This window comes from Herpailurus yagouaroundi, unplaced genomic scaffold (assembly GCF_014898765.1).
Source record: "Herpailurus yagouaroundi ecotype Mexico unplaced genomic scaffold, PumYag 182, whole genome shotgun sequence".
NCBI lineage: Eukaryota > Metazoa > Chordata > Mammalia > Carnivora > Felidae > Herpailurus > Herpailurus yagouaroundi.
In genome coordinates this window covers 3,522,375-3,543,904 of record NW_024412413.1, presented here as the reverse complement: position 1 = coordinate 3,543,904, position 21,530 = coordinate 3,522,375, and the positions used below count along the sequence as shown (strand labels likewise).

Below are 21,530 nucleotides of genomic sequence, written 5' to 3'. Positions count from 1 at the left end.
GCAAGGAAGCCCCGCCCCGCTCTGCGCGCCCACCGCGGGCTCACGGCGGAACGCCGGCGGGCACCGCCCACCCGCGCGCGGAGGCAGTGCGCACGCGCGCCGCCCTCCCCCAGCCGCGGCCCCCAGGATGCACCGGGCGCGGCGACGCTGCGCAGCCCGTTCAAACCGGCCAATCGGCAGCCCGCGCTGCGCTTGCCGCGCCGCGTTTAAATCCCGGGCGGAGGTGCGGTCGCCAGGCGTCGCCGCCGCTCGGGTGAGGGGCGGGGTGGCTCGGGCTGTGGGGTCCCTTCGCGCGTTCGGTCGGGGCTGCCGGGGTCTCCCCCCCTCCCCCACCGGTCCGGCCCCCCGGCCGCGGTGTGCCGGCCCGATCGGGCCCCCCGGAGCTCCCGGCCTGGGGGCGCTCGGCCGCTGGAAGGGGGCGGAGGGGTCGGGGGTGGGGGTGGGGGCGTCCTGGGCCTTGACACCGGCTCACCTGCTGGCCCCGCCCTTCCCGCAGTGACTTCCTGACAGCCCTCGCCGTGAAAGGAGGACACGCTTGGCGACCGACGCGCCTTCAGCCAGCCAGTCTCGAGAGGCAGGGATGGAGGTTCCCAAGAAGGATGGTATGTCCTTGTGGCCGCAGCGCCGCCGTGCAGGGAGCTCAGTGAGGATGCAGGTGGCGTTCATGCTTCTGTGAGAACGTAGTCCTTGGTTTATTCAGTGCTCACCCTGTGCTCTGTGCCCGTGCGGCTCACGATCCCATTCTTCAGGGGGTTTGCATCCTTCCGGCTTCCTTCATTCCGTTTTCTGCATCCCGCACCGCACCCCGCCCCCCCTCCCCAACACGGCTTTAGATTCTCATCGTGGTAGCAGGATCCTTTCCAGTTTTACTCGCTGTGTGCACCCAGTGCGGAGAACACTGCCTGGCACTTCGCAGGAACTCACACACTTGTGGGAGGGAGTTCGGTGCGTTCTTTCCGCGTCTGTCGCCGGTTTCTGCTTGCCAAGGTGTGGTCAGAATCTCGGCGGCTTTTCCTCTCGCTCTGTCCCTGTCTGGTTGGGGCACCCCGGCGAGAATCCAGCCTCGCAGAATGAGGGAAGGGCCGCACCCGCCTTTTCTCTTAAAGCCTGTCGACATCCCCTATCCTTTGTTCCTCACGCACCCCTGTGCGGCAGGCAGACGGGGTACCCGGATAACTTCCGCTTTGCTGAAACCGTGCTAGAGACTTTGCCCATCTCCTCACTTGTTCATTGTCTAGAAAGGGATTTGCCGCTGCACCCCCTTCTCCTCCCTTTCAGATACCAGTCCCTTCCTTGTGCATGTAGAATCCTCATTGCCGCTTCTGAGGACACCCCTCGTGTCACCCTCCCTCCGTGGCCTCACCTTGTGCCTGTCCGTTCATTCGCTCCTGCTTGTCATTGACACACAGATACGTTCTGTTCTGTCTCCATATCCTCCACTCTGGGAGCCCGCCTTCTAGAGCTTTCTCTATTTGTTCTGCGATTTTCCCGCGTTCCTCGACCAACCCCTCGGTCCTCACCACTCTGTTCAAGCTGCTTTCATCAGTTACAACATACATGTTGCCAAACCTGTTATCACTTTTCTGTTCTTGTTAATCAACCTCTCAATGACATCTGACCTCTCCTTCTGGAAACTTCCCTCTCACCTTGGCTTCCAAGGCAGCCTTGGTTTTCCTTCCACCTCTCTGGTTGGTTTATCCATCCCTTTGCAGCCTCCTCTTCCTCCACTGTCTTTTGAAGCTAATCTTACCCAGGATGAGGTCTCTGGGGTCTCTTTGTATCCATACCCCAGGGCTCTCGGACATTCCCATGGCTTTAAACCCCATCTGCAGGGCGTGTGGCTGGCTCAGTCTGTTAAGTGTCCAACTCTTGATTTCGGTTCAGGTCCTGATCTCACCGTCTCGTGGGTTGAAGCCCCGTGTTGGGCTCTGTCTGCCCCTCCCCTGCTTGGGCTGTCTCTGTCTCTCTCAAAATAAATAATAAGTAAACTTAGAAAAGCCATCTCCTTTCTAGTGGTGCCGCATTTTGTCTTGAGCGCAGCCTCTCCTCCGAGCTCTGGGCTGTATATCCACCCACCTGTTTGGCATCTTCCCCTGTCCTGCACTTCATACTCCGTGTGCCCCCATCTCCCCGCTCTTGGGCTGCTCTCTGTCCTCTCATGGAAGGGAACGGCTCCTCCATATACTTAGCTAAGTTGTGAAGGGGCCGTGTTCACTCAATCATCATTTACTGCGATTTCCCCCTTCCGAATAGATTTTGGATCCATCTCCCTCTTTCCAACCCCACCCGGAGGCCGCCACCGTGTGCCTCTCAGCCACATTAACTCACTTCCACCCACTCGGACATTTTGCACTTTGGCCAATGCGTGATTTCAGGAGGTACGGCCTGCTTCTCTCATGCACTCTACACAGCAGCCAGGGTAACCTTTTGAAAACACAAGGTAGATCATAACTCTTCCGCTTAAAACCTCCGGTAGCTTCCTGTCGCACTTTGGATAAAAGCTCCTTGCCTGGGCTTGCAAACCCTCCAGGATCTGACCCTGCCCGTTGCCACCTCCTGCAGCCTCCCCCTCAGCCACCCAGCCGCCCCTCCAAAGGCCATCGATGTCTTTGGTCCGTTCGATCTTCCGGAGCTAATCTGTGCAAGAGGAAACCAGTATGTGTATATGTTGTCGGCTGACTGCCCTCCTTTTCTTCTTAAAAAAATTTTTTTTGGGGCGCCTGGGTGGCGCAGTCGGTTGAGCGTCCGACTTCAGCCAGGTCACGATCTCGCGGGATCTCGTGATCTCGCGGTCCGTGAGTTCGAGCCCCGCGTCGGGCTCTGGGCTGATGGCTCGGAGCCTGGAGCCTGTTTCCGATTCTGTGTCTCCCTCTCTCTCTGCCCCTCCCCCGTTCATGCTCTGTCTCTCTCTGTCCCAAAAATAAATAAATGTTGAAAAAAAAAAATGAAAAAAAAATTTTTTTTTTTAAATATTTATTTACTTTTGAGAGAGAGAGAGAGAAACAACACGAATGGAGGCGGGGCAGAGAGAGAGGGAGACACAATTTGAAGCAGGCTGCAGGCTCTGAGCTGTCAGCCCAGAGCCCGACGCAGGGCTCGAACCCATGAGCCGTGAGATCATGACCCGAGCCGAGGTCTGACACTCCACCGACTGAGCCACCCAGGCTCCCCCGAGTGTCCTCTTTTTCTAGCGGATCGGGCCCTGTGCTGCGTCCTGGTTTGGGCACCTCATTTATCTTGATGCTTTTTGTAAGTCAACACAGGGTTCTCGTTCTCTTTTGTGTCTCTGTGGTGGCCATTTTCGGCGGGGGGGTAGGTTGGGTGCTATAATTTCTCCCATCTGCTGTGGGTGACGTTAATCAGTTTGTGTCCGGTGTCTTGCTTTTTCAAAGGCTGCTGCGGCGAATTGCACCGTGACTGCCCGTGAGATGTACTCCCACAAGTCCGCTTGCTGGGCCGGGGGACACCTGCGCTTTGTAGGTGCTGCCGGGTGACTCAGGAGGGCCGGCCAAGTGACACCTTCCCCAGCAGTCTGGGAATTGGTCTCTCCCCCGCAGCCTTGCCCACATGGCACCAGACTTTTTGATCTTTGACAATCTGATAGGGGAGAAGTGGAATCTCAGGGTTATTTTTGTTTTATGTCATTTCATCAGTTATTTTCTCTCTCTTATCCTTCGTCAGTTCTTCTGTTACTGTTTGTTTTCTTAGCAGTCTGTAGGCACTGCTCCTAGATGAGCCCTTTGTGATGTGAGCTGCAAATACTTTTTCTCTGCTTATTGTTTGTCTTTGCTCATGGTGTTCTCTGCCATGCAGAGTTTTAAAACTGTTATTTATACATTGTACTATCAGTCTTTTATTTTATGGCTTCCACCTTGGTGTCATAGTTAGACCTCCTCACTCCAGGTTATAACATAATTTCCCCGTGGGTTCTTCTTATTCCTTTTATATGTATTTTCCTCTAAGGGAAAATACCGTTTATCGAATACTCTGTCTTCCCGTTTTATTTCGCAGGCTACTTTTATCATATACTGAGTTTTCTTTATGTGAATCTTACGTGTTTCCTGCTAGGTTTGTGTATCTGCATTTTGTGGGGTTTGCCGCTAACGTAGGTCTTTGTGATGAGGACTTGTCTTCCATCGTGTCTTCTAACCGTTCTTGGTAGGCGTGAACACCGTAGATTGCTGTGTGATGATTTTGTCCTCAGCCACCTGGTTGCATCCTTTCACTACTCATGACAGTGTTCATGCGATTTTTGGTGTCTACAATCTTAGCACCTGTGCACCATGGTATTTTTGCCTCCAGGTTCTTTCCCTTGTCTGTGTTAGTTAGTGTATCCAGATCTGTGTCAGGAATTGTGACAGCAGACATCGTCTCCAAGTGCCCAGCTTTCACGGAGTTTCCTCTTTGGACTTCCATTATCCCTCATGCTGACTTGCAGGTTAATTTGCATAGAGATGGTGGTTTCTGGTGCTGTTTATTAGTATTTCCACTTTTTTCTTTTTTCCCCCTTTCTTTTTTTTTTTTTCCTTCCTCCTGGGGACATGATAGAATTGTACCTGCCCACCTGCTTGAGGCAGGATTCAGCTCGGGGGACGGGAAAGGCGGCCAGTGAGATGGGAGTGTGGTTTGTGTATGTGTTACTTCCGGGCACGGGATTTGCTCTTTCCCTTCTCTTCCGCACCAACACCAGGCTCCCCAGGCTCCCGGGTTGTGCAGAGAGGAGGGCGGAGAGCAGGGCCCAAGCCCACCCTCAGCAGAATTAGAGGCTGAGTGAGAGACTCGGGGGTTGTCATATCGGCGCGGGTTAACCTGTCCTGACTGACCACACATGTACGCTCCTGACTTCAGAAGGGGCGCTTCTGACGGGATCCCATTAAACCCCAGTTTGGCTTTGGGCTCTAGGTGGATGCTTCCTCGTATGGTAACACGTATCTGTCGGGTACCCATTACTTTTTAGGAAGGGCTTTTAAAGTCAACAAAGTTCGTTGCAGTTTTTCAAGTGTCTTGTCAGCATAGATGGCTGTGACCTACGGCTTTCCTTTCAGATCCAGTAATAGAACAATTGTGTTACTGGGTTGTGTAAAGTTAAGCCATCCTGAAGTCCTGAAACAAACTTCACTTAGTCACGATCTATTACTCTTCTTTTATTAAAAAAAAATTTTTTTTAACGTTTTTATTTATTTTCGAGAGAGAGAGAGAGAATGAGACTGAGCACGAGCAGGGGAGGGGCAGAGAGAGAGGGAGACACAGAATCCAAAGCAGGCTCCAGGCTCCGAGCTGTCAGTACAGAGCCCGACGTGGGGCTCGAACTCATGGACCGCGAGATCGTGACCTGAGCCGAAGTCGGCCGCTTAACTGACGGAGCCACCCAGGCACCCCTATTCTTCTTCTTTTAATGTGTTGGTGGATTCTGTTACCTAATATTCCTATTTAGGATTTTTATGTTAGGAACCCGGTCTGTTGCTTTCCTTCTGAGCTAACTTTAGAGGTTTTTGGTATGGTCATGCTTGTTTCATAGAAGTGAGTTGAAAGTTCCTTTTTTCTATCCTGTGGAGCAATATAAATAGTTCTGGAATGATCCATTCTTGAAAGACATGACAGAATTTCCTGTGAAACTATCGTGGACTTGGGCTCTTTTGAGGAGAAGAGCCCTTGAATAAGTCTGTGCAGTTATTTCGTGGTCATTGAACTGTTAAGGCCTTTTCCTTTTCTTCTGGAGTCCGTTTTAGAAATAAATCAATTTAAGTAATTTAAATACAAAAAATAAACTCCGTTTTCTAGACAATTATCCATTTCAGCCAGGCTCTTAGGTTTATGTGCCTGGAATTGAGCAGACTAGCTTATGAATCTTTTCAGTTCCTCTCTCTCTGCTTATTTCCTTTTACTTCTTTTGTGCATTTGTGCTTTCTACCCTTCCCTTGATTGGGTAATTAAGAAAAATTGGTGTGACTAACGAGGGTCTAATTAGGATATTAGTATATGTTAAATCTTTATGGTTTTAATAAGTGTGCTGCATCATTTATGAGGGTCAAATAAGATGTGATTTGTGAAAGCACTGTATCAACTTTACGTGGTGGAAATACCCGTTCAGCACATTTCGATAATTATTTGCCAAGTGTCCAGACCCCTTGCTGGACACGAGGGAGTTTGGGAGAGTGGTGGACATTTGCTGTCTTGGGGGAGCTTACAGTCTAGTTGGGGCCCCGGAAGAGTGAAGGGACATCTGCAGCAGGGCTAGTGTGGTGACAGAGGTCAGGTCAAGGTGATGCAGGGGTGGGGGGAGCTGAGGGGGGGAGAAGTTGCCTGGGAGCTGGAGGTTTGGTGGAGGGAGCAGGCTTATTAGACCGGGCCTATGGAGGTACTATGGGGGATATAGAGTGCAGTTTCTTCTGGGGCGAGTTGGGCTCTGGAAGCGAAGGGAGTCAGCAAATACGAATGGAGTGGCGACTGCACATGCGAATGATAGGGAATTTGATTTTGAAAGAGCAGTAGGCATTCTATGGCTTGTAAGCCAGGAATTTAATTCTAGGGAACCTGAAGCAGGTGGTTTTTTGAAAATGCTCTAACCTGAAAATGACTTACCTAGTCTAGAAAAAACTAGTTCAATGACTTGGTGAATGCATTTGAGATTATACCTTAAAGATAAGGACTTAGACTTTTGGGGCAGCTCAGCAAACACACAACGGCTGATGCTATTTTGAAAAGAAAACAAAAAAACCAAGATAACCTTGAGCCCTCTGTGATGAGGTGACTGTTAAAATCATGATAAGGTACACTTTGGGGAGTGAAATGTTGTCATTGTTTTTATAGCTGTAGAGGCTGGTAATGTTTTCTCTCTGTCAACCCCAGCCCTCAAATAACACGGGACTTTCCCCCCACAGACATTCTTCTCCTGGCCGATGAAAAGTTTGACTTCGATCTTTCACTGTCTTCTTCAAGGTAAACGGATGAGTTTTCTTCCCTTGCCTTGGGCTTAACCGCATTCGGTAAGGTCTTTCATTTAACTGCCAGTGTCCTTAATGATCCTTTTATCTTAAAACAGTGCAAACGAAGATGATGAAGTCTTCTTTGGACCCGTGGGGCATAAAGAAAGATGTGTCGCTGCCAGCTTAGAGTTAAATGCCCACGTTCCCGAAGAACCGCTTCTGCCAGGCTCGGAAGGTCACTTCACCTGGAGCCCTCTCACTGGGGAGAAGTTTGTGGAAGTGTACACGGAGGCTCACTTGCTGGCCTTCCAGATCGAAAGCAAAAGCAAAAGCAAGGCAGCCCAAGCGGCCAGGCCCGAAGACCTTTGGAGCCAGAGCGTGGAGAGATTTATCCAGGAATCGAAATTAAAGATAAACCTGTTTGAGAAAGAAATGGAAATGAGGAAGAGCCCCAGGTCGCTGAAGAGGGAGACATATTACCTGTCGGACAGCCCCTTGAGGGCACCGCTGAGCCAGACCCCCTTGGGGGCAGCTTCTGCCCAGGCCGGCCAAGCCCAGACGCAGGGACCGCTGCACTCGCCTCGCTCTTCCTTGCCGGTGGAACCCGGTGCTGCTCCCCCTCCAAACCAGGCAGGGCCTCAGAAAAAGGTCATCAGCCAGTTGGTACGGCCCCGAGCTTCGTCTGTGAGAGGGAAAACCATTCATGCGGCCGCGGAGCAGGTAGACACGTTCACGTGCCAGGACATGCGTGTGCGGGATTAGGTGCTCCCTCGCGTTTTAGCCCTCGCGGTTTATGGCCCTAACGGAAACCGTTGTGGGGAGAAGCTTGGAAACGTAGCCGGGCTGAGGGCTGGGAAGCATAGGAACCGCAAGTCCACGGGGGGCAGGAGCGGCACGGGGAGCTGGGTTTGGGGTGCATGTGGACGCAGGCGCGGCTGCCTTCCTCCTGGGATGACTTAAAAACATCCCTTCCTAAATGCTACAGCTTCGGATTTCCTGCTCATTAGGGGTTTCATCTGCATTAACAAGCAGCTTCCAACAGTTCCCCTCCCTGAACCGGATTTTGTTGAGACTGCTCTCCTCCCAGGAATTGAACGGATGAGCCGTCCTGGGCAGTGGCAGCGGCCGGGCAGGTCTTTGGGGTGCGGTTCGCCCCTGCGGTTTGTAGGGCGGAGCGCTAGGGCAGGAGAAAGGGAGGGTCACGCCACGGCTGCTTCCAGGCCTCGCTGACCCGGCCTCACTCAGGGGAGGAAGTTATGCTTCGAGGAGAGGCAGCAGGTTGGAGCCCGCCGAGCACCGCTTCTCAGCTCTGCTCCTAACTGGGGCCCCGGGCCTCAGCTCTCTGAGCTGGTTACGGAGATGCTGTGTGGGGTCATGAGCAAGTCTGGGTCCGTGCAAAACAGCTAGCGAGGGCCGGGGAGCGCCTTCCCTCTCCAAGCACATCTCCCGAACCGCGCGACTCCCTGCGCTCAGGACCCAGAACTGATCCGAGCTAAAGGCGCTTGTGCCGCACTGGAGCCTGGACGGAGGAGGTGTGCTGGCCATCGCTTCCCCTAAGGAGCTGGGCCGTCGTTCCTTTAATCACACGAACTCCTCCTGCCGGAGCCCGTTTGGATGTCAATTTCCAAAGTGAGGTCTCCAGAACAAGAGGGACACGGGTCTTCTATGTAATACGTGGACCCGCGCACGGATTTCTGTGTGTAACACGTGGGCTGGACTCAGGCAATAAAGAAATGCCATATTAGTACATAGTAGAACATGGATGACCTTGAAGACCTGCCTAGTGAAAGCAGCCGGACGCCAAAGGTCACCTGCTGTACGACCCTGTTGGCATGAGGGACCACGATGGGCGAATTGTATTGAGGGGGGTAGGTCAGCCAGTGTGCAGGCGGGGAGGTTGAGGGAGTAGGGGGGCGGGGGCACCTGCTAATGGCTAGCAGTTTCCTTCAGGGACAGCAAGTATGGTCTAAGATTATACTGACGCTGGCCTTACAGCACTGTGAACGTGCAGAAACCACTGACAACGCACACTTTCAGATGGCGAACTTACGTCCATGAGGTAGATCTCAAGTTTTAAAATGCTGTGAAGGAAAAAGAAAGTGATTGTTTCGTTGCTCTGACCTTATGAGCTGCTGCCGCTTCTCATTAGCGCTCCTTGTTACAAGGGGTTATTTTTATCCGCAGGGGTCAGTGCCAGGAATGCCCTTGCGTCTAAATATGTCAGAAATGTATTCTTTGTTTGACTCTGCTCTCCAAAGAAAAATGGCTCTCAGTGCTCCTCCGAGAAGATTCGTTGCCACTGAGCTGCCTCTCGGGGAGAGGAAATGACCTTTTAATGAGTGATTCCTTTCCATACAGCATTTAAGAGTTTTTGTCACTAGAGTCACTTTCCTCATTATCATCTTTAAATAAGAATCCCGATTGAGGAATAGCTTTAGGGGATCTCTCTCCTGCAACGATCTTAGTATTATTTTGCTGTTTTTAATGAGGAAGCAAACGCCATCGTCATTTCTGTCCGTGGTAATTTGGCAGAGGAAGCCAGTTGCCGTGTCCGCTTCCATCCCTTCCATCCAGCGGGTGAACTGAGCACGTACAGCGCTGGGAAGATAGACGGTGCTGCTGGTGCTCGAAATTGACGCCTTGGTGCATCTGCGCGTTGTCCGCGGCCAGACTGCTCTCAATTCAAATTGCAATTTTTCAGCCTATGAAAAGGACACCAGCTAGCCCTTCCGGCGTGAGAAACCTAAATGAGAAGGAATCCCGCGGGGCCGTGCCCCCTGACAAATCCAGTGCTGCCCGGGAGGGCGCCAGCTTGCCGGCCGGGGGCAGCCACTTGGTCCAAGGCAAGCGATCGCTCCCTGTCCTGAGCAAGGTGGGTCTGCAGGGGCTGTGGGTGGGTGTGGCCTGTGAGCAAGGAGAATAAAGGGGCGGCTTTGGGTATCATGTGGTGTGTCTTTGACTGAAGTCACGTTTAGGAAGGTTGAAACTGGGACCCGTGAGAGGCAGCTTGCTGCAATGCAGAGAACACGGCCTGGCGTGCGCGGGGGGCTCCGTGGACTGAGAAAAGTCCGCCTCTCCGAGCCTGTGTGTGTCTGCGCCGCTCCGGCTGCCCTCAGATGACATGGGATGTCCTTGCTTGGAAACCGCAGCTCACAGGCCTGGAGACGAGTGCCCGCAGCTTTGTGGTTAAACGGTGCTGCGTGTGAGAACCGCTGATGTCCTCGCCAGAAGCTGGGCCCCAGCTACAGACTCGGGGGGCAGGGTCAGAGCCCCAACATCTGCATTTCAGGAGTCCCCCACGTTTGTCACTCATGCAGGGCTTTGAAGACCGCGCTTGAGAAGTACTGCTTGGCCTTTTCTTTACACTTAAGATGATGATTACTCAATTATTAAAAATTATTTTAGGGGGGTGCCTGGGTGGGTCAGGTCATGATCTCATGGTTCATGAGTCGGAGCCCTGTTGTCAGCGAGGAGCCCGCTTCAGATCTTCTGTCTCCCTCTCACTCTGCTCCTCCCCTGCTCACTTTCTCTCTCTCTCTCTCTCAAAAATAAACATTTAAAAAAATATTTTTAAACCCAATTTTGGCATAAAAAAGTAATGGGTAGATAACAAAATCTTCGATGACTCTGTTTTTTAATGTTTTGTTTCAGTTGGGGCCGAAGAGGACCCTGTTAAAACCAAGTGGGTGTGCTGGCGGTCTTTCAAGGAAGTCGTCTTCCTCAGGGTCTGTTTCTGGTGGGATTTCCAGTGTGTGTGCTTCTCCGGCCACCTGCAGAGGTAAGCCAGCCAGCGTCTCCTGCCCAGACCCGCCCGCGTCTCGAGAGGCAAGGCCTTGAATGCTATCTGACCCACTGAGACTGTTTTCACGGAACCACGTAGACTCAGCAGAAGGTTCTGGAGGGTTTGCTGCGGTCTGGGGCAGGAGACATTGTGTCGGGCCCCCTGCCCTCCAGGGTTTCTCCTCTGAGAAGGGGCACGCTCAGGCCAGGGGTTTTAGGGCAGGGTGGTTCCAGCCGTCCCAAAGCTGGTGGACGCTCCACGTGCCCGCGACACACGAGGACGCTGAGACCAGCCCACTGACATGTAATCACACACAGGTTTTAAAAATAGGACTGTTCCAGATAACGTAGGGCACGTGGCCCTTGTAACTGCCTGTGCTTCCTTAAACCCCGACCCAAACCCGCCTCTGCACGGTGGTAACCTTCGCAAGCCAAGGGCGCCATCTGGTGGTAAAGGGGAGGAGCCCTCGTGACCTGTGGGGGGAAGCCTTGGATTCCCTTCAGGACTCCGCCCTCTTCGAGGCCTATTTGCCGTGCAGACCTGTGCGCGTTTTGTCAAACCGCAAAGCGTGAGCTCTGGAGTTAGGCCGACGTGATCTGGAGCCCCCGCTGCCAGGTGGCGGCCAAGAGAACTCCAGTTGTTCCCGGAACCGGACACACCGCAGGACAGAGCCTCCCCGGACGCGCTCTTCCGGGCATCAGAAGGAGCGCGTGGCCCGCGTTCGGGGAAAGGAAGTTCTGTCTCGTCGGAGGTTGTGAGGCCTGAGTGGCCGCGGCGGTGCGGGGCGTCAGCACTGTTTTCACTCGGGGGCCCTGCGTTCCTAGCCGCTAAAGGTTGAGACGGACGTGGAACGGGCCTGAGTGTGGGTCTTTCTGCGTGGTACACACTGGGGAGGCTGGGTCAGACAGGACGGTTGTGGGGCGGGGGGAGCGCCGTAAAGCCATTACGCACTGAACAAAAGAGCTATGGCGTCAGCCGTTCTCTTCGAGGCCTTTGGGATCTCGCCAGCCTGCCTTCTGCATGGGGCATATTGGCACCTGAGGACCCTGGTCGCCGTCCTTCTGTTTTAAATGGCGCTCGTGATGGCCATGACCCAGCCTCCTTGGGACTCGAGGGAGCCCACCAGTGATGAATGCGCCTCCTCTCGCCCTTCCCTCCCTTCCTCCCTGCCCGGAGGCGCGGCTGGACCGCCCGCTTGTGTCTGCTCAGCCAGCGTAGATGTCTGCTGTTGACACAGTCGGTGGAGGGGGAGAGTTCGAATTTACGTACGCTTACGTGCGTCCTGGTAATCGCGTCTAGAGTTAGTACCTTACAACGCACTCGGCTGAGCCATGAGCGACCCAGCTTGTCCTGTTTGAGGATGTTACCTGACGGGTGTACGGAATATTGCTCACAGGTCCTGTGTTTCTCTCACACGGAGATCGTGAGGATAGAAATACATTTCCTTCACTTGAAAACATTTTCAGGTAGATACGGTGAAGACAGCGTACCTTGTATGTGTTTGTCAAGTAACTTCATAATTTAAAAGTGACCCAGGCCTCAGCCATAACCAGACGTCGTGTCTCCTCTTCCAGCTAAATCAAGCGAACCTGCAAGTTTTCCTGCGAACAGTTCCCCGCCTGTGTCATGCACCAGCCAGTCAGGCAGAGTGGGACCTGCTGTGTCCCGGCAGTCCCTGCAGGGAGGCCCTGGGGGTGCGTCCTGCAGAAGGAGTAAATGGACCTTGGCTGCAGAGGTGACAAGGGAGCCAGCCAAGGCGCTCACCCCCGCGGCTGTCGCCCAAGCCCGGACTCTGGAACAGGGAGGCCCGGGGCTGAGCTCTCATTCCAGCTGGTCGCCGCCGTCTCTGTTGAATACGGCCGGGAGTGCGAGAGGGCGTGATTCCCGGCTACCCTGCAAGACAAAGGCGATGCCCACCCCAACAAGTCACTTTAAGGTCCCCAAGTTTTCTACTGGTGAGGAATGGAGCATTTTCTGTATGTTTTTCTTAGTTTTCTTTTTTTTTTTTTTAACGTTTATCCATTTTTTTGAGACAGAGAATGCGCACAAGCAGGGGAGGGGCAGAGAGAGAGGGAGACACGGGGTCCAAAGCAGGTTCCTGGCCTTGAGCGGTCAGCACAGAGCCCCATGTGGGGCTCGAACCCATGAACTGTGAGATCATGACCTGCACTGAAGTCAGACGCTTAACCGACTGAGCCACCCAGGCGTCGCTATTAAAACACCTTGAATATGTTGTCCTAGCATCTTCTAGCTTGCATCATTTTGGACGAGCACTCAGTGGAATCCCCATCCCGCATTCTTCCCTCCGTTACATCACTGCTCCCAGGCTCCTCTTAGTGTTAATTTCAGCATTTTGATTATTATGACTTTTGAAGTGGCTTTTTTGGAGTTTATCCTTCTTGGGGGTTCCTGAGCTGCTTTGATCTGTGGGTTGATGTTTCTAATTCATTCTGGAAAAAAAAACTTGGCTCTTATTTCTTCAGATTCTGTTTGCTTGCTGCCCCTAGTTACAGGGACCCTAATTACACGTGTCTAGACTTCTCAATGTGGCTTGTAGGTCATGGAGGCCCAGGGTTTCCCCCTTTTCTTGTGTTTCAGTTTTGACATCTGTAACGTCCTGTCTTCACGCTTACCTGTCTTTCTCTGCGGCGCGTCTAATCTGTGGTTACGCCCATTCAGTTCATTTTTCTTTTTTGACATTGTAGTTTCCCCGTCTTTGTCCTTATGGTGTTTATTTAAATTCTTGAATATATTTATGACAGTTGATTTACACTGTTTCTTCTAATGCCACCTTCCCGGTCATTTGGGGGTCTGTTTCTAGTGACTGACTTTTTTCCTGATTATGACCACATTTTCCTGCCTCTTCGTGTGTAATCGTTGTTTACAGTATAGGTTTAAAATCTTGGAAGATCTGCATTTTGTTGCTTTGCTTTAAGAAGTAGAACCTTGCTTTGGCAGGCATTTCAATCGCAGGTCGACTTGAGCCTTTTGAGGATTGTTTCAAAGCTTCGATGGGGCAGGTCTCGAGTGGCCTATACCCTCGGGAACAGGTGGCCTTGCTGCTGACTTGTGCTTGCCCGGTCCCTGCCGGACGTGCTGCGTGTTCCCGAGGTCCCTGCTGTGGCCGGTGGGACGTGGGCAGTTTCCAGCCCTGTGCGAACGGTGGCCGTTGTTCCCAGTGGCTGACCTCACCTTGGCCTTTCGGAGTCTCCCTCCGCACGTGTGTGTTTCCTCCGTGGCCCAGGACCCAGGCTGCCTCCCTGTCTGGCTGTGAGTGGCACCGGCGTGGTATCTGGAGGGTGGCAGGTGGCAGGTGCTCGGTCGAGGCAGATGAATCTAAGAAATCCGCGTAACGTGGGAGGTCGTGCAGAGCTGCCTTAAGGGAGAGGGTCCCTGTAGCTTCACTCAAGTAGAGGTGCTTGTCTCTTGAAGTCTCCAGCACTGCTGGCCGGTACAGGTGGCCTTTGATGCCCTGAAGCCTTTTGAGGACCCAGGCCGTCTCTGTCTCGTTTTGCCGTGACCGGTGTCTCTTCCTCACCCTCTAATGCAGCTGCTGCAGCCCCACCTTCCGCCCCGTCAGCTGCGAGGGTGGGACGGGCGAAGGGGACCACACCCCTACCTTGCGAGAGCGCTTACGGAAGTTGTGTGTGCCCCTCTCTGTCCCCTCGCTCAGGCCTCGGTCATGTGACCGTGCTTCCCTGCCAGGGGTGCTAAGACGTGCTGTCTTCTCGCCCCGCTCAGGTTCCTTCCTGAGAAGAAGAGGGCGGATACTGATCAAACACTAGCAACCTCAGCCAAGTTAGTGAACGAGGGGAAGGGTCATGAGAGGTGGGGACTGAGGCGGCGGGGGGCCAGTGCAGGTGCTAAGGAAGAGGGTTTTAGGCGGGGAGTCCTGGCCTCCAGCAGATCCCTCCCCTGAGTGATGAACAGGCCTTCGTGGGCAAGAATGGAAGCTGGGAGGGCTCCGTGGCAGCCCGGCCGGGAGGTGGACAGGAGACCATGGGGGGAGGGGAGCTCGTGGCGGCGTGGGAGGGGACTCGGGAGTGACCCGGAGGCCTCCGCGGGGCGCCCGGGTGCTGCCTCCCACGCCCAGGGGCCCAGGAGAGGGCTGGAGGAACGGCAGCCCCGGGTAGAGCCCACTGGCCCGGTTTGCACCTGTTGAGCGCGAGGTGCCACAGTTCGGGGCTGTGCTGAGGGCCGTGCCGAGCAGGTGGTTGAAGGTGTGGGTTCGGGCCCCGTGGGAGCGGTCACCCTTGGAGATAAGATTGAGGTTTCCATGGCAGGGAGCTCAGCGTGTTGGCTGAAAGCGGTTCTTCGGGGCGTCCACGGCACAGGGCGCACCGAGTGTGCTTGGCGGCGTCGGCTGCCTTTCTTCCCGGGTGCCCGAGGCCACGGCGTGCCTCTGGCTGCCTTTCCTCCAACCACACGGTCATCTGCCGGTCTCGCCGACTTGGACCGGTCCCAGTGCCCGTCGGCTGCTACCCTCTGCTGCCCGTGCCCCTAATGACGCCTCACGCGCCTCTGAAATCGGTTTCTCTTTTCTTCACGGTGTCAGGGACAGGGCTGTCCATGAACACCGTTCATCATTCACCCTGGGCCAAACTGTTCTCATAAACTCAGTGCCGGAGAGGCCACGGGGAGCCCCACGCCGTTAGAACATGCGGCCCTGCGACCGTGGCAGCGGGCTCCCTCCGTGGCCGCGAGCACCCTTGTGGTCGCGACACCAGCTGTCCTGGTAGAGCAGACACGGGGACAGTAGGGACAGGGCCCTGCAGTGGGTTTGTCACTTGATCCACGTTTGACTGACGGGACACACTTCCTCTCTTGCTCAGGTGAGCCTGCAGACAGTGCAATGCCAAAGTCCTGTCGGGCACAGAGGCCATATTCCTGCACATCAGTGGGAAGGTGAGGAGTCGTCCACTTACTTTGATTTTATTTTTTTTTAATGTTTATTTTTGAGAGAGGGAGAGAGAGAGACAGAGTGCAAGCAGGGGAGGGGCAGAGAGAGAGGGAGACACAGAATCCGAAGCAGGCTCCGGGCTCTGAGCTGTCAGCACAGAGCCCAACCCGGGGCTCGAACCCGCGAACCGTGAGACCATGACCTGAGCCGAAGTCGGACGCTCAACCGACGGAACCCCCCGGCGACCCTCGACCTATTTAAAATAGTGGTTGACTCCACACAGACCGTCTTTATCAGAAACCGCAGAACACATCAGCAGGAGGATTCACCGGCAGTTACAGCCACACGTATCGCCAGATTGAAAAGCGGGATGTGTGAGAAATGAGCCGCGGGTGCCCGCATTCAGTCCTGTGCGCTCACGTGGGGTTCAGGTGACCCGAGCGCTGGAATGAACGAACACGCAGTGACGGCTCCCTGTGTGCGTGTGAGCCCGGGCAGTCCCCGCTGTGGCTCTGGATTTCCTTGTGGAAATACCTACGCTGTCAGAGGTGATGTTTAGATGTTTTGCGGACCTCCCACGAGGTGCGTTCGCATGCTCCGTCCGGAGACAGCAGGGTTTCCCAGGGTGCTGGGGTGGCCCTGCCTCCCCAGAGCAGACCTCCAGCGGGCTTCGCAGGCCTGAGTCTCGTCTGTTGAAGTCACAGGACTTTTTACTGCATTAGCATATCGGATGAATAGAATCTTCTTTTTGTTCATGCCTGCTGAAGACTCTCATTTTGTCTTTCCAGGGTAGTTGTCCACAGCACTCCCGCTGGACACTCATCTGGGCCGGCCTCACCAGGACATTTAAGCGGTATGACGACCCCTGTGAGTGCGAGGCGTGGGTCAGCCTTGCCCACGCCCGCCAGCCGTCGGCTCTCCAGCCTTCCACGGGTGACCCCTAAAACTGTGCCCAGAGCTCTGGCTTCTCCCCTGTGTGTGTCTGCTCCGCGGCTTTCCTCTGAACTCCGGAAAAAATGTGCAGCGAGGTAAGAGGCAGAGGCGGCGGCCACAGAAGCCTGTCGGTGGCTCCCTGAAGCGCGGGAGGGCACCTGCTTGCTCCAACATCCTCGTTCCACCCAGCGTACTGTCCCGACTGGGCTGAAGGGCTGGGCAAGCAGGGACGGCACCTGCCAATCACCCCGTCGCCGTGGGCCGTGGCCTCTCACTGGGGGGAGCCCTTTGGGCAGAAGACTCAGTAAGGTGCACCCACACCCGGGGTCTGGGGTCTGGTGTGGTCTTTGCAACCGGGCCCCCAGGACAGTCCCGTAGTCTTGGCCAGGGGTGACCACACTCAGGCTTCCTGAGAAACAGACTCCGCATTTGCTACCGCGTCCGTTCCACCTGCTTCTCCCGCCTCCCCTGCCCCCGTCCCTGTCACTTGGCTCCAGCCCTGCCGCCCCCTCCCTCAGCGCGTGGCAGACGGTCCTGTCCTGGCCGTCCTCTCCATCTGGGATGCGCTGCCCCTCCACGGTTCAAGTCCACGTTCAGGGGCCAACCTCGGGGACCTTTCTGGAAAGTCCCGCCTCCCTGCCCGGTCACTCTATTCCGTTTTCCTGCTTCATTTTCATCGGAGCATTTCTCTCCTCTCTACCTGAACGTGGAGCAAGCGTGTCTCTGTCCGCTTCGCGGACTGAAGGGAAGGGCGTAAAACAGGCCCGTGTGGGTAGCAGGCTGGTAAGCTTTTAGAGCCAAAGGACCTCCGAGACCATTCGGGCCTTTTATTTTTATTCACGAGGAAGCTGAAGGTCAGAAAGGGACTCGAGCTGTCGCGGATGGAGCCGGAACCAAAGCCAGCACGCCCTGCCCCGTGTGACCCATCTCCTCCCAGAACAGAATCCTAGCCCGACGAGCCAGCACTTACGGTCCCTCACGGGGTCTGCCTTTTCTCTCCCCGCAGAGCCGCGCCAACCAGGGCGAGCAGGAGCGAGGCTGCCTCCAGGCGCGAGGACTCGTCGTCTGACGGGTCCTGTTCCCCCCCGTCGGCTGTGCCACAGGCACTTAACTTCTCTCCTGAAAAGAGCGACTTGGCTGTTCCAAAAAGCATCACTGCAGAAGGAGTGCCAGCTGCGGCCCGGCCACCCGAAGACACACGCCCTCGTGAGGTACCGTGTTCTCCGGGACCCTGGACTCTGCCCCCAAGCCGCGTGGTCACTCAGCACGGTGGTCCGCCGAGTTGCCTCTCTGGGACTTCATCTGTTGTCCCCGGGCCCCCAGGGCCAGAGAGTGGGAGTCAGGACCTCCAGCCTCTCCCCTCCTCCTGTGTTTGCCCAGAGGACGGGCAGTAGGAAGCAGAGTGACAGTGGGAGAGGCCGGTGGGAGCCCTAGTGTGGGCCATCGGCCAGAGGGCGGCAGACGGAGCTGGGGGGCCGTGTGGGGGTGGCTGAGGAGGAGGGAACTCCACCCATCGGTACGTGCATACCACAGCCAGCTGTCCCCGCTAAAGGCCATCCTTCCTTGGGTTTCCTGTTTTCTCAATACGGTGGACAAAAAGGTACCAGAATTGCCTTCAGATCTTGTGTTCTCGTCTAGGCGATTCTTGTGGATCTTAGACTGGAGCAACTTGCCATCGCTCCGAAAGCCGAGGGCCCAGCCCTCGTCAGCCCCCCTCTCGTGGACCTGGGCGGTACTCCAGAAGCAAGCGTGGCTCCGGGCTCTGAAGGCAGACCTCTGATTGACCTGCTGATCAACACTCCGGACATGAACAGAACCACCGCGTCCAAGCCTCTCCACGAGGTGGCACAGGTGAGAAGTAGCAGGTGGTTCCATGTGGGCTTTGGCCTCGGGTGGTCTCAGTTCTGGGTTTGTTCCTCCTCCCAGGGCACGTCGCGGTGACCCTCGAGAGCAGCCCCTGAGGTCTCTAAAGTGACACGTGTCGGGGTACCCTCCAGCGGTGGCATGAGCTTAGAATTCACCAAGTCCTGCTGCGGGATCCTGCCTGGGGGCCCGGGAGCTCTCCGAGGGCAGGGGTCCCATCACTGTCGCTCCAGGGTCCCCCAGGGCCCGATTTGTGAGGAGGGAGCACATGTGTGTCAAGAACTCAGAGTTCTTCCGCGTGGCATCTTCTCCTTCCGGCTTCTTAGACGTGCTAGCTGCACTTTCAGTGTGTCTGAGCCGCGGCGGAGGGGGCTCGCGGGCCGGGAGGGGCCACGCGGCCGCGTCATTCACCCCGTCGCCTCTGTCTTGCAGCTGATAGACTTGACTTCTCCTCTGATCCAGCTGAGTCCCGAGGCTGACAAGGAAAATGTCGATTCGCCACTTCTCAAGTTCTGAGGAGAATAAAACCCTTCGCGTTTTACATTTCGTGAAAAGAACTGTCAGTCCTAAGGTGGTTTTCAACCGTTAGAAATAAATCTTGGGAGCAATTGTTTCGTGGTTGTTGTTTACAACAACCCCAAGTAAAGGTCCCGGGCCTAGAGGGGATGTTGTGCAATCGGCCCCGAGCTTACCGCTGCCCCACACACTGGGCTGGAGGTGAAGAATTTTGTTTTGTGTCTTTTGCGTGTAAAAATGGCAAGTGACTATTTTTAAAATTAAGTTTGCATGAAAAGGTAAATAGTCTAGGTTTAAATTAAATTGGAAAATAAATGAAAATGTATTAAAGCAGAATTCGATTTTAAGGTTATCTTGATTTTTAAGCAGGTGTAACTATTTTAATTATTAATCAGTATGCCAGATTGATGTTAGTCACACTGTTTCCACGAGTGGTTTTATTTAGAAGCTCACTTATTTATTTTGAGAAACAGTAAGCACGAGCATAGGAGGGGCAGAGAGAGAATCCCAGGCAGGTTCCCAGCTGCCAGCTGCGGGGCCTGATGTGGGGCTCGAACCCACGAACTGTGAGGTCACGGGCCGAGCCGAAACCAAGAGTTGGACGCTCAACCGACTGAGCCACCTGGACACCCTTCCCCAAGTGATTTTCAAAATTGAGTATGAAGAAATACTGGTTTAGATGCAGACCCCAAGCCCCACCGCCCCGGTCGGGGGCAGGATCAGCAGTCTGCACCTGCATGCAGACGCCCTGGGCGCGGGCCGTCCTAGGGAGGTGGCGGCCAGGACGGAGGGGGAGGTGAGAGAGGTAAGGAGCCACCTGTCTGAGGAGTGGAGCCCTCGGCTGTGCTAAAGCTGGAGCCCTTGGCCCGAGGGCAGGAGGAAACGGAGCTAAGGGCCACTGGGCAGCGTAGTCCCTGCCTGAAGCCGTTCTAATATTTTCTGACAGCCAGCTAGCCTGCGAGCCACTGGTGTGTATAGAGACCTCACTTCTTGAGGAAATTTCTCAGTCTCAGTCCGGTGGCCTCACAACACACAGCACTACGTGCACCTGCTTTTTGGGCTCCCACCTGGTGTTTCCTGCACGAGACCGGGGCCGAGCGGGGAGAGCCGGGGAGCGGGGGGCTGCACTTTGAGCTTTCTCTGGTTAACGCCGGGAACGGGAAGGTGACTCCTGTGGTGTCTGCAGAGGGGAAGCAGACGTCCCGAAGAGCATGGCTGCACCTGTGGGTAGAAGCTTTACGTTCAAAGGCGGGGCTGCTCGGACGTGTGAGCGCCTCGCGCAGTCGTCTGAATAGACCACGGTTAGACTCGGAGCAACTCACCTTGTTGTCTGAATCCCCCCCCACCCCCACCCCCGGCTGGCGGGAGCAGGGATCCTGTGGGAAGCCCAGCGGCCCACCCCTCCTCCGTGGCCCCGCGATTCACAGGGGAAAACCCCAAACCTGGAACTGAATCAATTCATTCCCATGTTGTTTTCTTAAAAGTTTTATTTATTTATTTTTAAGTAATCTCTACACGAACCCAAGGTCAAGAGTCGCACGCTCCACGGACTGAGCCGGCCCAGTGCCCCACGTGTTCATGGAGATGAGGCAGGCCGTGTGGCCCCGGGGATGTGGTGGGGGGCAAAGCTCAGGCTTCCCTGCCTAGTGGTGGGAGGGAGGTGCATTGAACTCTTAGCTAATACACGGTTACCTAGTGGGGCTCTGGCCATCCCATCCAAACCCAGGGCGTGAGCTGGGCCCTCCGTCCTGGGCCCCTCCCCCCAGGCTGCCTCAGGAGCGGCCAGGCTCTTACTGGGGCCCAGGGGTGCCATCCAATCTGCAGGTGTCCTCAGGCAAGACAGAAGTAATAGGACTCTAATTCTCAAATGGGTGGGAGACGGCCCCCGAAAGGCACGTGTAGGATGCGCAGCACCTCCCGGCAGAACGTCCCCCAGGCTCTCTTTTTCCTCCTAAGTGCACCACCCGAAGGCCTCAGTGTGGGAAAGGACACACTGGCCCTGGAGACAGGACCTTGGCTGCCACTAGAGGGCCACCCTCCTGGGTTTAAGAGGCCCAACCTCACCCGGTTTTTATCATATTTCATTAATTTTCTGGTGCAAGCCTCTGAAATCTAATCTTACATCGCTCTTAGCACATGGCACTTGAGAATTCATTGTCTTTCCTATCGCTGCGTCATCCAAAGTAGCTGAAATACCTTGCCTTTAACTGAAAAGCAGCAGAAAATGTAGCAAACGTATCATGTCTCAGCCACTTTGGGGGGGGGGGGGTAGCAGACCTGAAAAAAATCCCTCTGCTTGGGCAGGAAAACTGGGCTTCTGCCCTTGTACCAAACTGCCACATCCAGGAAGGGCGTGGTCCTCTAGACCGAGCCAAAATACCCACCCCGTGGTTCAGCCACTGCCACAGACCCCACTAAAGGTTCACCCCAAAATTTGCCCGAAGGCCAGGTGGCCAAATACTGTGTTTACTCATCTCTTCTGGGAAGTCCAAGATGAAACAGATACTCTCATTGGACGTGTTATTGGATGACACCCTCTTCAGAAAAAGCAGTCGTTCTTGTTTCCCCGAGGGGCCCTGTGACCTTCCTGCCTGTCGGGGAGCTCGCCCTG

General features: G+C 54.9%; 1 protein-coding gene across 5 annotated transcripts; it reads left to right on the top strand.

The window, feature by feature from the left end:
- The first annotated feature begins 122 nt into the window (after positions 1–122).
- Positions 123–19,014, top strand: GTSE1 (G2 and S-phase expressed 1). 5 transcript variants are annotated; one of them, XM_040490539.1, is made up of 12 exons: positions 123–253; positions 497–602; positions 6,882–6,939; positions 7,043–7,646; positions 9,628–9,798; positions 10,578–10,704; positions 12,282–12,662; positions 15,540–15,612; positions 16,396–16,635; positions 17,547–17,751; positions 18,179–18,391; positions 18,836–19,014. In XM_040490539.1, the coding sequence occupies exons 2-12, from the start codon at positions 581–583 to the stop codon at positions 18,917–18,919; spliced, it is 2,178 nt and encodes a 725-aa protein (XP_040346473.1). In that variant the 5' UTR covers positions 123–253; positions 497–580; the 3' UTR covers positions 18,920–19,014. The 5 variants fall into 5 exon arrangements, with proteins under 5 accessions (XP_040346473.1, XP_040346477.1, XP_040346472.1 ...); XM_040490538.1 differs by lacking the exon at positions 123–253 and having other exon boundaries at positions 434–602; XM_040490540.1 differs by lacking the exons at positions 123–253; positions 9,628–9,798 and having other exon boundaries at positions 434–602.
- Positions 19,015–21,530: the final 2,516 nt, after the last annotated feature.

What these genes read in the sequence shown, in the direction of transcription:
- GTSE1 (XM_040490539.1), top strand. Translation starts at nt 581, where the DNA reads ATGGAGGTTCCCAAGAAGGATG. An exon ending in TTCATGCGGCCGCGGAGCAG is followed by an intron (nt 7,647 to 9,627) that starts GTAGACACGTTC and finishes GCAATTTTTCAG; the next exon opens with CCTATGAAAAGGACACCAGC. An exon ending in AAGACACACGCCCTCGTGAG is followed by an intron (nt 17,752 to 18,178) that starts GTACCGTGTTCT and finishes GTTCTCGTCTAG; the next exon opens with GCGATTCTTGTGGATCTTAG.